General features: G+C 42.9%; 1 protein-coding gene across 3 annotated transcripts in view; it reads right to left on the bottom strand.

Moving 5' to 3' along the window:
- Positions 1–13,491, bottom strand: part of ZCCHC17 (zinc finger CCHC-type containing 17) — a 94,319-nt gene extending 80,828 nt beyond the window's left edge. The window contains exons 1-6 of one of the 3 annotated variants that reach the window (XM_090058012.1): positions 13,368–13,491; positions 10,997–11,149; positions 7,087–7,144; positions 5,203–5,303; positions 2,219–2,310; positions 1,314–1,414 (exon numbers count right to left, since the gene is read on the bottom strand). In XM_090058012.1, the coding sequence (XP_089914138.1) occupies positions 1,314–1,414; positions 2,219–2,310; positions 5,203–5,303; positions 7,087–7,144; positions 10,997–11,131 (487 nt within the window). In that variant the 5' untranslated portion in view covers positions 11,132–11,149; positions 13,368–13,491. Of the gene's footprint in view, positions 1–1,313; positions 1,415–2,218; positions 2,311–5,202; positions 5,304–7,086; positions 7,145–10,996; positions 11,173–13,367 lie in introns of all 3 variants that reach the window. The other 2 variants (XM_090058011.1, XM_090058013.1) reach the window with 2 other exon arrangements.
- Between the last annotated feature and the right edge of the window lie 42 nt (positions 13,492–13,533).

Here is a 13,533-nt window from a genome sequence, read left to right as displayed (position 1 = left end):
CAAGCAACAAAGGGAGCATAAAGCAGAGGGCTTAAATCAATGTCAAGGAAGCCTCTTAAGTGACACTAAAGTCATAAAAATAACAATTGAAAACTAGCTTTGGTCTGAATCTGCCCCAGGGATAACAATTTACAGATCAATTGCTGAGCTCTAAAAACAGCTCCTGCCAACACAGATTGCCTGGCCATTAGGGATGGAACAAAACCATTGAAAATATGTATCTGAACTAGGTAGGGATGTAACATAAAAGAAGGCTTTCTAGCAGCATTTGGCTATCTTCACTGGCCAGGGATCCATCTTTATTAACAGAAAGTATGTTTAAGCCCATGCTTATTAACTTTTCCTAGCACAGCATGAAGTCCAACACAATCATTATCTAATGACCAACACGAGATAAAGTAGGGCAGGATACAAATCCCACATGTAATCAGCATCTTTAACTGAGAGCTAATGTTGCTGGACTACAGACTACATCAACAACACCACGACAAATCACAGCAAATTAAGAAAATCATCTGTTAAACCAAGATTCACTTCCTCCACAACCCCAACACAAAAACCTTCCTCTTAAACTTGCTCATTTTTTATTCTAAAGCAACCATTTACATGCATCCTGTTCTTACTAAGTGATGGAACTAAACTGTTCCATTTGTTTCCCTTGGCATAGGCATGAAGAGATGAAACAATTAAAGCAGCTAAAGGAGGAAGGGTCAGCTGAATTTGTTGTTACTGTTTTTATCTATCTGCTCTATCCTGGGAAATGGAAATCTAAACTGCAATAAAGTACTCTGTTTCTTTCAGTGGTAAATCACTGCAGTTCAGCTTCACTTACTGTGGGACAGGAGCAAACAGATGAAACTAATACCTACAAAACAGCTGATACAGGCTCATGACCTGTAAGTCCCCTCCATCATTTAAAGCAGTATAACTATGGGTGTGGACAGGTTGGTTAAGTGGTGAAGAGGGCAAAAAGTCTCATTTTCTTAACTGCACAATAAAAAAACAGTATCTTATCTGTGAAACACTGTACTATACGTGGAAGAGAAAAATGAACTTCAAAAAAAATTTAGATAAGTAGCAAATATCAAAACAGATGAAATTACAAGTGTTTTATCTGCAAGGGGTTAGGCAACATCAGATACAAAAATAATAGGAAAAAAAAAATACAGCTCTTCCCTGTTACCCAAGTTTGTAAACTACAGTCAATCTTTAAAGCAAGAAAGAAGGAAATAGTGTTTCAACTATAGTCACTTTCTGGCTATAGCAGACAAAAACAAGAGCACAATACCACAAAAATGAGTATACAAGCATACCTTTGCAACCACACTTCTTGCAAGTGGTGTTCAAAACAGCTTCAAGGGTGATCTTTTGACTAGTGTAGTCTCTGAATGAACGTTTCTTCCGTTCATCTTGTCTGGAAAAACAAGAGATTATTTTTACCTATGGTCTTGCTTATGTTCAATTTCCTGTATTATCTTGGAAACTTTTGTCTGAGTTTTCAAACAGTTGCTTAAAGACAAACATTTAAATCCATAGCTGGCATCTAAAAGGTAATGTTCTACTTAATGCAGCTGAGGAAGTACTTGGTAGGAATAAGGCACAGAAAACTAATATAATGTCCGCTTGTTTGTTTCTGGGTAAAATAGGTTACACTTCACTATTAATTTACAAAATTTAGGCAACTTGTATAGCCAGCTTGTATAAAGCCATTGTTCTCAAAGCTACCTCACAGATACTCCACCTTAACACAGTTACAGATGCATGTTAACCAGAGTGAAATAATTAAATAGAGCCACAGTAAAGAGCAAGCAAGGAGACTTTGATACATCTGTCCAATTTAGTAGGGCTGCATGTTAACAATAAAATCAAACCCAAACCCACAGTGGTAGCATGAATACAGCCTTCAGGATATGAAGAAAGATACCTCAAAAGTGTCATTAGGAAAAATAATATTTTGCTGTCAAATACAAGGTTCGGGACCTGCCTGCAGTGCTTTGTGCACAGGCTGGCAGGGACTGACAACAGGACTGAACGAACATTTTTTGGTGATGTCTCCACCTACGTCACAAATGGGCTGGAGGGATAAATTGGTCCTAACCCTTCAATGGCAGGAGAAATGGGTCACATTGTATCAGGGGAGCAGGGAACTACAGAGAGGAAAGTGTGAACAAGAGCAATCTGGCCAGCTTGTTATATCCAGCTCAGGAGATTTACCTACTCAAGGGAAACATTGTTTGGGTCTAGGTCCTTTCCTGTTCCTTGGTTGACAGCCTTCATAGAAAGAGACAGCTTCAGCTTGTCATCTTTCATCTGAAAGAAACAAACACGTAGGGAGAAAGACAGCAGTGTTAATTACCACTAGGGACCACAAAGAAATCTGTCACCTAGCACAGAAATGTGTGCTATTCTGGTACAGATCTACATCAACATGTTTATCATAACAAACGTATTTCAGTTGTACTTACAACTGGTAGCACTGTCAATATACTCAAGTCCATTAACTTATCTCAGGAAAAAAAAAACCATACGCGAATGATCAATTTTGCCATTTTTAATTATAGCCAGGGGAAAAGGTGCAAGATGACTCTTAAATGGGATATTAAATAACCTGCCCACAAGAAAAGTTGCTTCCTGGACTAGACAGTTTGTGGTTGTCTTCTTCTCTGAGACTTTATATCCCTTACACCTTTGTATACCCTTACATAACTGGGAATATTCTAATTATCTGTATTAAAGGCTTATACTTTTCCAAATCCTAATAAACTCCTGATCTTCGTATTAGCTCACAGGAGTGGGTTTCATGTAGTATGTGACCTTTTAACATATTTACTTGAATATAAGGCAAGGTGTCATACCCCACCTCCCTCCCACAATTCATCACATGGGGGGGAAAAAACCTCTCATCATACATTAGAGTACAGGCCAGGCAAGCAGCTACTGCAGTTCCAGGGGGTGGCCAGAGTGGTGCATGTGGCTATAGGGTCCATGGCAGAGCACAAGTAAGGGGTGCTTGGAGGAACATGGGGGAGGGGAAGGGCAGAGGGGGATTCCAGGGGAAGGGATAAGCACAGCAAAACAAGTAGGAACAGGGACACAAGTGCAAGGAAACAGCACAGGGGAAAGGACATGAGGAGCACCCCTTGTTCCATGGTCCCCCCACACGCATACCCTTCACCAATGCTCCTCCCTGTATCCCATATGGGGAAAGGGCTCACGGTGCAGGGGGAAACAATGGGAAACAATATGTAGTCACAGCACATGGGGAAGAGGCACATGGTCCTGGGCAGGGGTGGCAGAAGGAATATGAGTGAAGGAATGCATGGAATGAGCAGAATGCAGGGAAAGGGGTTTGTAGGGTACAGGTGAAGTGGAGTGTGGAGCAAGAGGCAGGGAAGGGGCATGCAGCACAGGGAGAGCATAGGGAAGGGGTGCAGAGAGCAACAGGGTTGCTGCTACAGCTCCACACACAACCACACTGGGCCTGGAGGCCAAAGCTGGAGCCTGGCCTGGCTGGTGCTCCATGTCCCCAGCAGAGACAGCGCAAAAGAAGCTGCAAAAGTAGGGAGGAGAAGGGCAGGCACAAAAGGGGGACACAATTGATAGGCAGGAGAAGGTGCAGGGACGAAGGGGGGCAACAAAGGGCATGGGGCAGGCTGCCTGCCCCTGCTCCTGGCTGCTGCTTTCTCTGCTACTACTTTCCCTGTTGCACCAGTAGGAAGAAATGAATTTAAGGGGACCTTCCAATAAGTAGATTCTGGACAAGAAAGATTAAACCAACTTTATAAATTTTCCGTGTCTACAACTGAATAACTGGGGGGCCGTTTTAAATTCAGGGTAATCTTAGATTCAAGTAAATATGGTAGATGCTCACCGAGGAGCATCATTAGTGTGTGATCTGTAACTGTGCAGACTACAGTGCAGCCCTGGTCGAACTAAGTTTGCAGTCAAGCCAAATCTTGGAGGTATATTTCATTATCTGTTCACAAAATGCACATTCAAACAGAATCACAATGGTAAGTAATGCTTCAGTAAGTTGTTCTACCCTTATTATCCATCTTCCCTTCACCTCCCAAAGAAAAGCAAGGAGCTCAACAATTCAGAAGGTATGTTTTATAAAGAATAAAAAAGCCGATGAGGACAAAGGTTACCATTTTCTAGAGGGGCTTACATGCCAGTAGGAAGGCTAAAAATTGTAAGAAGTGAGCTTTGAAGGATTTAACACCTTTCTTTTTTGCTTCTTTAGGACATATAAATAAGGTTTGCTGAAAAACCACTGGGGGGAAAAATGATTTTGTTCTCTGTCTGATATTCTCCAATTTCTGAAAGATCTGCAGATAGCTTAACAATGGTAGCTCTCAGGCTCTCAAAGGGAAGGGGTTGTTGAATTTGTGTAACATCCTTTTCCAAAGTGTGAACCATTTAAAATAGTCAGTTCTGCTTTAAAATTCCTTTAAAAAAAAAAAAAAAAGTCTGATTAGTGACCAAAATCCTTTCTACATAGGCTTGGTCAACACTTACTCTTTCAGTTCTTACAATATTGTCATTTTAGCAGCTCTCCAGTCAGTCTCTATGTTTTAATACAGAAGTAATATCTAACAATCTGTCACTAGACAAGCACAACCCTTAAAAAATTAACACGGCACAGATCTCTCAGCAAACTTCCTGTACAAAAAGCAGCAAAAAGGTACAAGTCATATTTTTTAAAATTCTGCAAATCACCTTTAGCAGAATTAAAGGAATATATTATTCTCTCAAGCAGAATTAAGAGAATTCTCCATTTTTGCCAGGAATGAACCCACTGTCCTTTCTAGTAGCCATATCATACCTTTTCTTCTTATAAATCCTAAAATACCTTCATAGATTATAAATTTACCATACAGAAGTAATGGAGCTACTCAGCAGGTAAAAGTTTAACCAATGAACAATAGGCTACACTTTTAACATGCAGAGAAAGAAGAGAGACATTTTTACCAAGATACGATTCCTAATCTGATGCTATACAATGCCATACAATACAGATAAAAGATTATTTATTTAGATCTCATCTGAAACAGATTATGGTTCATCTGATTTTACACCAGATCCTATCGTGAACCAGGGAAAGTTAGAGCCCTAAGCTTCTACTAACACGAATACTATTAGATTGTAGTTGTAAAATTCTTCTCAGTAACAAATTGCTTAAGACATCAGGATTGACTTTACCTCTTTGCCAATAAGTTTCACCCACACTTTGTCTCCAACATCCACCATCTCTGAGGGCTTATCCACACGGCAGGATGACATGTGGGTTTTATGAACAAGACCTATAAGTAGTTTTGAGGGAATAAAACACATTATTGGTTGAACAAATATTGTCCTCTAGGAGACAGCAACAAATCCAGGAATACACTTAAGCAGAATGAAATATCTGGCTCTTTCACCAGTGCAAACATACAGAATGAAGATTTAAGTAGGTAATCGAGTCTGATTTGATCATCTTTTAAAATTATATATAAACAAAATGCAGCTATCGAAACCCCCAAATCCATTCCAGACTCACAAAACACCATACATCTCAGAACATCTCAGAGGAGAATAGTTCTCATCAAAAGAGAATCCAACAATTTAAATATATGCTCAATTTGTCCCAATATCAAAAACGCTTAAGGTAATTTCCTCCAAGAACCTGATCTGCAGCCTGTGCGTGCATCAAGATGTATGCAGAACTTGTGTTCTGATTCAACAATGAGCTGCGTGAAGACAAGATACTTGCAGCAACCAAGAGCTGACTCATTTGATTCAGAACTCCTGATGACATCAAGAAGATATATCCTAAGGGCTGCAGGACTGGGTATCAGTTGCACTAAATAATGTCAACAACTCTTAAGTGAAAAACAAACTCTCATGGGAGAAGAAAAATAGAAGGTTATTTATTTTAGATCTTATAGTGCTACTGGTCCAAAAGATAACTCCTGGAAGCAGTGCCTTTTTACTCGTGTTATTGGGCTGCTCTATGAGAGAGTGTTCACTTAACAGACACTCATTAGCGTCCATTCTGTCAATTCAGCAGAGCCGACACAGCTGTGGAAGAACAAGCAGTTCATTTCAAGGCTCGACAGCATAATTCTTAGCTGGTAATGCCAAAGCTATTAAGAATCCCTACTGTTTGAGGACCCTCACTTAAGCTTGAAGGCTCAAAAAAAAGATCTTCCTTTAACTGGAATAAACCATATACATTTATTCTGAGACTCAAACAAATGAAACTATAACCTCACCTTGCCAGTTAAGTTATTGTACAGAGCATAAACCATACCTCAGTGGGATACCACCAATTTCTCCAGCTGAAAGTTTTCTACTTACTATCAGTATAAACAGTACCCTCTAACTCCAATTCAAAACTAGAAGGAAAAAAAATAAATCTCCTCCAGCCCCTTTTTTATTTCATGCATTTGACAGTCCTGCCTGCACAGCAAGATCCTCTATTTCCTCTGCATAGCTTATTTAATCTATTTGTGCAAGTCTTACATATTAACAGGCAGAAACAACATTCAAACTAAACAGAAAAGCCTAGACCTTTTTTTGTTTTAATTGCAGGGGCACTTGAGGCAAAAATCAATGACTGATCAACACTGTTTTCCTTCTACCTCCAAATTCCATTTCACTGGGGAAATAAACTATTCAGGATCATGAATCTGTAAGAAAGGGCTGTTTCTGCCTAGTGCCTTATAATGTCTCGCAATGACATCTTGCAATTACCAAGAAATGCACTTGTTCTTATTTGAGCAATGTTAAATGAGTGTTTTTAGCATTAATGGAAACAGTTGCACAGTACCAGCACCATAATATCTGGACTCCTAAATGCCTCTGCTTAGGCTTAAGATCTCACTTAAAAATATAAATAAATAAATAAATAAATAAATAAATAAATAATCAATCATCAGCTCTCTCTAATTGAAATCTAGTTTTCCTAGCTAACCAGTAAATCAAATAGGCAGATGCAGGCAACAGGCAGATTTTCAGTTTTCTAAAAGCTGCCAAGTCCTTCAGCAAAGAGATAATTGTATGAATTAATCAAACCAGCATGGAACTAAGTCTGGAGAAACAAACCTTGTTTTCTGCAGCCTGGAATTTTTATAAATGCTCCATATTCTGTTACAGTAGCAACCTAAAAGAAAAATCAATATAAGCACAGACTGAAAGATCTTGTTTATTACACCAATTTTCTCTTTCATTTAATAATTTCCTTCACTACCATTCTCTTTCTCCTCCTTTACTTGGTTTGTGTAGTTACTAATCTACTTTTTGCTAAACTACATCAGAGTATATGCTTTTGAAACAAGGAAAAGTATAACATTTTCTTGCATGTCCTGGAATACAATATGCACCTTGTTTGCAAAGTTAGAATATTAGGGGAAAAATGTTTTTTCCAGGGTTATGGCTACATAGAGCAAGGACATGACAATCTTAAAAGAAATGACCTGCCTTCCCTTTCCTGCTCAACTAATGCTGAAATCCTAGCTGTTCTGAAGACTGGTATCAATGCGTTGATCTGTAGTTTTAAAAAGAGCTAAAGTGTTTCCAGGGCTGTGAAACAGCCCTCCCTCCTCAAGCTCTGACAATGGCCAGAGAGGATTGACTGCAGCCCTCAGCAGCTCACCAAAACTCCTTAAATGGCCCTCCAGCTCAAATAATTGCCCACCCCTTCTTCCAATGCCAGTGGATGAAGAATACACTAAGGTTACAGACAGACATAACACTTAAACTGTTTTTAAATGTGGTTTAAACTGCAAGCATTCAGATGCACAAGCCAATTTAGAATGGTTTAAAGCTCATGGGAAAAAAAAATCAGGTACTATTCTGAATGGATCCTCTTTGAACTGGCTTGGGGTTATTTGCCGACACCAAGCTTTCTATGACTAGTGTCTGGTCAGTCCTCCAGACATCATACACTGTACCACTCCTCAGCTCCCCCACCCCAGCACTCAACCCCCACAGAGCAACTGGCTACTCTGGTATGTAGCCAGAACTTTATTGCCCTAACCAATAGTCCCTGCATTTGATCCAGTCTATGCCATCACAGGCTAATTCTGGCTGAAGGAGGGGTCAGGGATCAGGTATGTAAGGGAATACCTCTGCTCCTGGGTTTCCAGAGAGGCCATCCAATGTGTCTGCAAATTTTGAACAGTACTTTTCCTCCAAGCCACTTGTCAGTTTTATTCCATCAGTGACAACTGACCAAGTTCTGGCGGCAATCCAAGTTGATCTGGGTGTTGATGGGGAGGGAACGATGGCTAGAGGGGGTATCACTACTTCTGCATTTCCAGGGGCTGCCCAGTCTCAGTGTGTTTAACAGCACTTTCGCCCCAGGAAACTGGTCACAATTCCATTCCATTTTCAGCAACTAACATGGAAAACTTGAAAAGCCCACCAGAGCACCCAGCATCCTGGGGAACCTGCAAGCAGAGGTACCCCTTCCATCTACCTAGCCACCTCAAATCAGCCTGCAATGGCCCAAATGGAAAGAAACTGATAAGCAGGTTAGGGCAAAATTGTTGCTTCAAATCTGTGGAGAACCTGGGCAAGCCCAGAATATCCAGCTCCCTAGGACCAAGAAGCAAGGCAGACACCTCCTTCCTACCTAGCCACCCCTCAGGAAAATGTTCTTAATGCAGTATCTTGGGCCAGAGACCTTACAGCCCTCTAGATCACCCAGCCCCTGAGAGAGGAGAATAAGGCATCCTGGTATCTCCCCCTACTCCCTCTCAACTGGCCTCCCCTCCTTCCCAAAGGAACCTGTGATGTACCAAACACTGGAACAGTACCAGGAATTGAAATAAATACATGAATATCTTGGAAGAACATGCTCCTGGGAGGAAAGCAGCCAGTCAGGGTCCCACCACACAGATTTTGGTAATATGCAGGAATTATCTTTCTTGAACTCAATTGCTCTTTATTGAAACTCCATGTCAGTGAGAGAAGAATTAGAAAATTGCAGTTATGGGCAACTGAATTCTTCTTCTTCCCTGGCATCCACACAATCAGGGTCTTCCCTTCCCTACTCAGGGGATACTGGGCCACTTGCTCCAGGATGGGTATAAATTACCACCAGGAGCCATAGTGACAGCACTCATGCCTAAAAAGGTGACTGTTCCACCTGGAACCTGTGTCGGTATGTGCATGGACAATTCTAAACCAGGACAATTGTGAACAGATTCCCAAATCAGTTTGTGGAATAGACCAAGTGTTATGTCTGCCTGCACCTTAAACTCTACCCCTTCTTTTCTCTTTAGTATTTGGAGATGGGTTCTTCCAATGACAATTTTCAAACAATGTCAGGTCAGTTTTAATTTTTTTTTTTTATTAGAAAAATATGAAGGGAACTGCACGTTTTGGTGTTAAACTCAGTCACTACCAGCTGGAGCGAGCCCTTTGTAGTACACTAAAAGCCCTATTATCCAACAAGTGGGGAATGGGGGGTGCCAGGTATCTAAAAATTCAGATTACCTGAGGTTGGCAGTTTTTGGCTGGACACAGAGCAGCAGCAGCGCAGGGTGGATGTTTCGGCCAGATGCAGACTGGTGGAAGCACAGGATGGCAAGGGGTGGTGGCAGCCACCACGTGCAAGCTTTCCCCCCCCGTTCTCCCAGCCGGCTGGAAAAATCCAGTTAATACAGTATTCTGGCTAGTAGAATGCCAGATACCGGGGCTTTTACTGTACACTAGCAAGAATGACGGGGGGTGGAGGGGCAGGGGTCTGGGATGGAGTGCCACTACCTAATGCCCCATGCCACCACTGTTCTGCCTATTGCAGGGAGTGGGATGAGGGAGCCGAGGCCAGCACTGCTGGCCTCGGCTTCCCCGCCCCCTGTCCAGTCCTCGGCCCAGCTTGCAGGGAGCAGGGTGGGGTAGCAGAGGCCAGCGCTGGTGGCCTTGGCTCCCCCCAGCCCTGCTCTGTTCAGTTCTCGGAGTGGCTCCAGAATCATGGCAGCACTCCCCCATGCTTGGAACACCCCGATAGGCTGACAAACAGCCAGAGTGCAAATAAAGTATGACAGACAGACAGACTTAGGCTTTTATAATATTAGAATAGTTCAGAACTCCAGGTTGCAACAGACTGCACGCTGGATTTAATAGCTGCTATCAGCTTTTAATAGCTAAAGTCACATTGTCTCACAGCATGAGGCAAAATAGAAAGCTTTATCCCCACGCTCCAAATGGCACCAAAATTAAAACAATAACATTTTCAAGATCTCTCTCAAATTTGAGTCAAAAGATTAAAGATTTGCATGAGGAAATCATCATCTTGAAAATCTCTGGATACATATTTTCCTGCTGGATAAGAAAACTCTCATTTAGGAAAACACAATTTAGCTAATCGTCTTAAAATAGCAGTCATTACTCCTTAAGAAGAGAGGGTTTTCTATTAGCAATGCAGTTTTCTTATAGTTTTATTTGGACGATATCTAAGGAAATAAGCAAGTCAACAGCTCAAACCACCACCACAAAACATAGTATAGTAAATATTTACAATACTAAGTATTAATTAGTTCCTATATTTTTCTTCAGCTTCTGGACCTGTGAAGGTGCTGCATTGTCAGCACTGAAACTTATTTGTAAATTGAAGTCCTCTCTTTGTCCACAGTACAGGATCTTCATAAACAAATTCCCTTCACCGACATGCATTTATTCTAAACTGAGAGAGAAATCTCTCTCTCAGTATCCTGTGCCTTCCTTATCTTCATACTGAAAATGCTAAGACAAGATTCAAGTGCATATCTGTAATGGTAATAACATCCATAAATATAGCTCTCTCTTAATAAGACTAGACTGACACAAGAGCAGATGATTTTACATAGGCTATCTAGCTACTTCTACATCTGTTTGCTTTCCCACTGGTAACCAAGGATAACTCTGAACTGGAAATTTAAAAAGGGAAAGACCCATAGCTACCCCTAGTATCCCAAGTCATTCATGCCTTCCCTATTTTTGTCTAACTCTAAGCAGTGACAATACATACCTCTCCTTGGAAAATTTCATAGAGTTCAGGCAATGTCTCCATGGTCTCAAATCTCACAGACTTCATTAGGGAAGTTCTCTCAGAAGTATGCACTCCAAAATTCATTCCTATTCTTCCATCTGACTTCAGTTTCATTCAATAGATGGTATTCCTCTGTGGAGCGACCACATTCATAACTGAAATGCACAGACAACTCATGGAAAAATATTGTCCTAAATGATTAAAATAGCACATATGGAAGCCTTTTTGGAAAGTTTACATGCACACTTTGGTATGATTGCAATACAATTTGGTTTCTGAAAACCCCATCACTGTAATGGGATTACGTTGTACAATATAGCAGTAGATGTCAGTGGGTAAGGAATGAGCCCAGTGACCAGGGTTCTTTTTACTAGTGCTGTCAATAGTTTACAGCAATGGTGGTCAACCTTTTTGGAAGGCGTGCCACAAATCTGGTCTGCACCCTTCCCAATCTGCTATTGTGCTACTATCCCCTGCCCGACCTGCACTGTTGCAGCACAGGTAGCCTCTGCATGTAGAGGTTGGCCAATCCTGGTTCGCTACATGAAAAACAAGCAAATCACTAATATGCCTGCGTACCTCCTTCCTATGAAAAGGGAATACAACATTACCCTCTTCTGGGGAGCTCTCTGAAGCATCTGAACGATAAGTGTCATATACACAGGACCAAGCTAGAGTGCAGTCGTATCCCCCTTCAGCTGCGTAGTGCATGTGCAGTGAGTCAGTTCTCTGAGCTCAGCCACTTGTCAGTACAGAGGCTGGAGGAGCTTGCACTGACATGGCTCTGGAACCCAGGGATGAACACTACTGCTTACCTCCTCCACACTGCTGATTTTGGTGGCAGGCAAGGGGGTGAGTGAGGTAAGCAATGGCAGCATTCACCCCATAGGTTCTGGGGCGGTATTGATGAGCCACAGCCCCATGATCCACCCATGTACAGATATTCTAAGGTTTATTGTACACAGGGAAATGCAACATAGAGTTTATCCACAGCTGGAAAATGGATCTGGTAACTTGTATGCTTTGCCCACCTGTTTTAAAAGCCACTAGTCCCATCTATTTATAGTTTCCTACTACCTATAGCACAAGACTATCAAAGGCATATTTGGGGAATCACTGTTAAAAAACACTTACCAGGAGACACTGCAGAGACTATCTTGTAAAAAAAGGGGTGGGCAAAACGCGGGATCCAGCTGGGAGCTGAATTCTATTTCCCAGAAGCCCCCACCCATGTGGCTGGGGTCAGTTTCCATGGAGACCCCAACAGCAGCCACTCTGTAAAGGTTCCCATGGAAACTGGGCCCAGCAGTGCTGGGTGCAAAGCTGCTCTGGAGCCCAGTTAAAGACCATGGCTCTGTCCTGACTCCAGACCCCACTGTCACTGCTGCAAGATCCTAAAGCTACTCTGGAGCCCAGGTGCACCCTGCCAGCAGGGGCAGCTATAGACACCCCAAAATGCCCCATAGCGCCCCCTCCAAGATGCACAGGCAGCAGCAGCTGAGCTCGCACTGCTGCTGCCCACAGCACAGCTCCCTTCAAAAAGAGGCTGGCACTGCCATTCCTGCTAGCACTTCACGGGCTGGTCTTCCTGGAAACCTCAGCCCACCTATCTTGGCTGCTGTGGGAGTCTCCATGGAAACTGGCCCCTGCACAGGCAGGGGCTCGTGAGAAATGGAGTCCACTCCCAGGTGGAACTGGCCCAGGGGCCAGACTCGCCTGCCCACGCTGTAAAGGCATTGAAAAGACAACTGGCAGCCATATCACCCCCTCTCACTTCCCTAAATAACATTCTTCTAATATTTGATGCTTGTTCCTTACTGTTCCTTGAACTATACCTAAACCCAGGCTATCAGGGCTTTTTGTTGTGTGGGGTTTTTTTTTTTGTAATATAAGGACATTTTAATATCTTTTACTGGACCACCTGCCTAGATAGATCCGGGGCAGGGTAGTGCATGCACCTCCCTGACTCAAGGGGTGTAGCTGGGAAAGATGTTGGACAAACTTTTGGACACAAAGCGCCCTGGGGGGTGATTCAGGAGTAAGGGGCAAAGGCTGGGCACGGGCACAGAGCTGCCCTCTCCCCTCCCACAGGTGTCATCTTTTTGGTTGCTAGAAATACCGGCGGGTTTTGGAGATTATTAAAAAAAAAAAAAAAAAAAGAGTGGGGGGGAAAAAAAATCAACCCTTCCCCCACCGCTGGGACGAGAAGACGAGCTGAGTTTTAAGTCACCACCCGAGTCACAGCAACTGTGCGTCAAGCATGGAAAAGGACGTGCAGCCTGGGCTCGGGGGGGCGGGGACAGGGGCAGGAGGGGACCCCAAGCCCGCCCGCCCGCACTCACTCACTCACCCCCATGCTCCGCCGCCACCATCTTGCGCACAGCCTCAAGCTGCGCGACGCCCCCACCTATCACAACGCGGCATGGTGCAGGGCGGACCCCGGCGCATCCAATCGGCGTCCCCGTTGCTTTCCCCACCATCCGCTCTCTGCCATTGGGGGCCTGAGCGCCTTCGGC

This window comes from Crocodylus siamensis, chromosome 7 (assembly GCF_052110815.1).
Source record: "Crocodylus siamensis isolate JL-2025a chromosome 7, ASM5211081v1, whole genome shotgun sequence".
Lineage (NCBI taxonomy): Eukaryota > Metazoa > Chordata > Crocodylia > Crocodylidae > Crocodylus > Crocodylus siamensis.
Note: the sequence above shows the minus strand (reverse complement) of the source record. Positions and strands in the feature narration are given on the sequence as shown.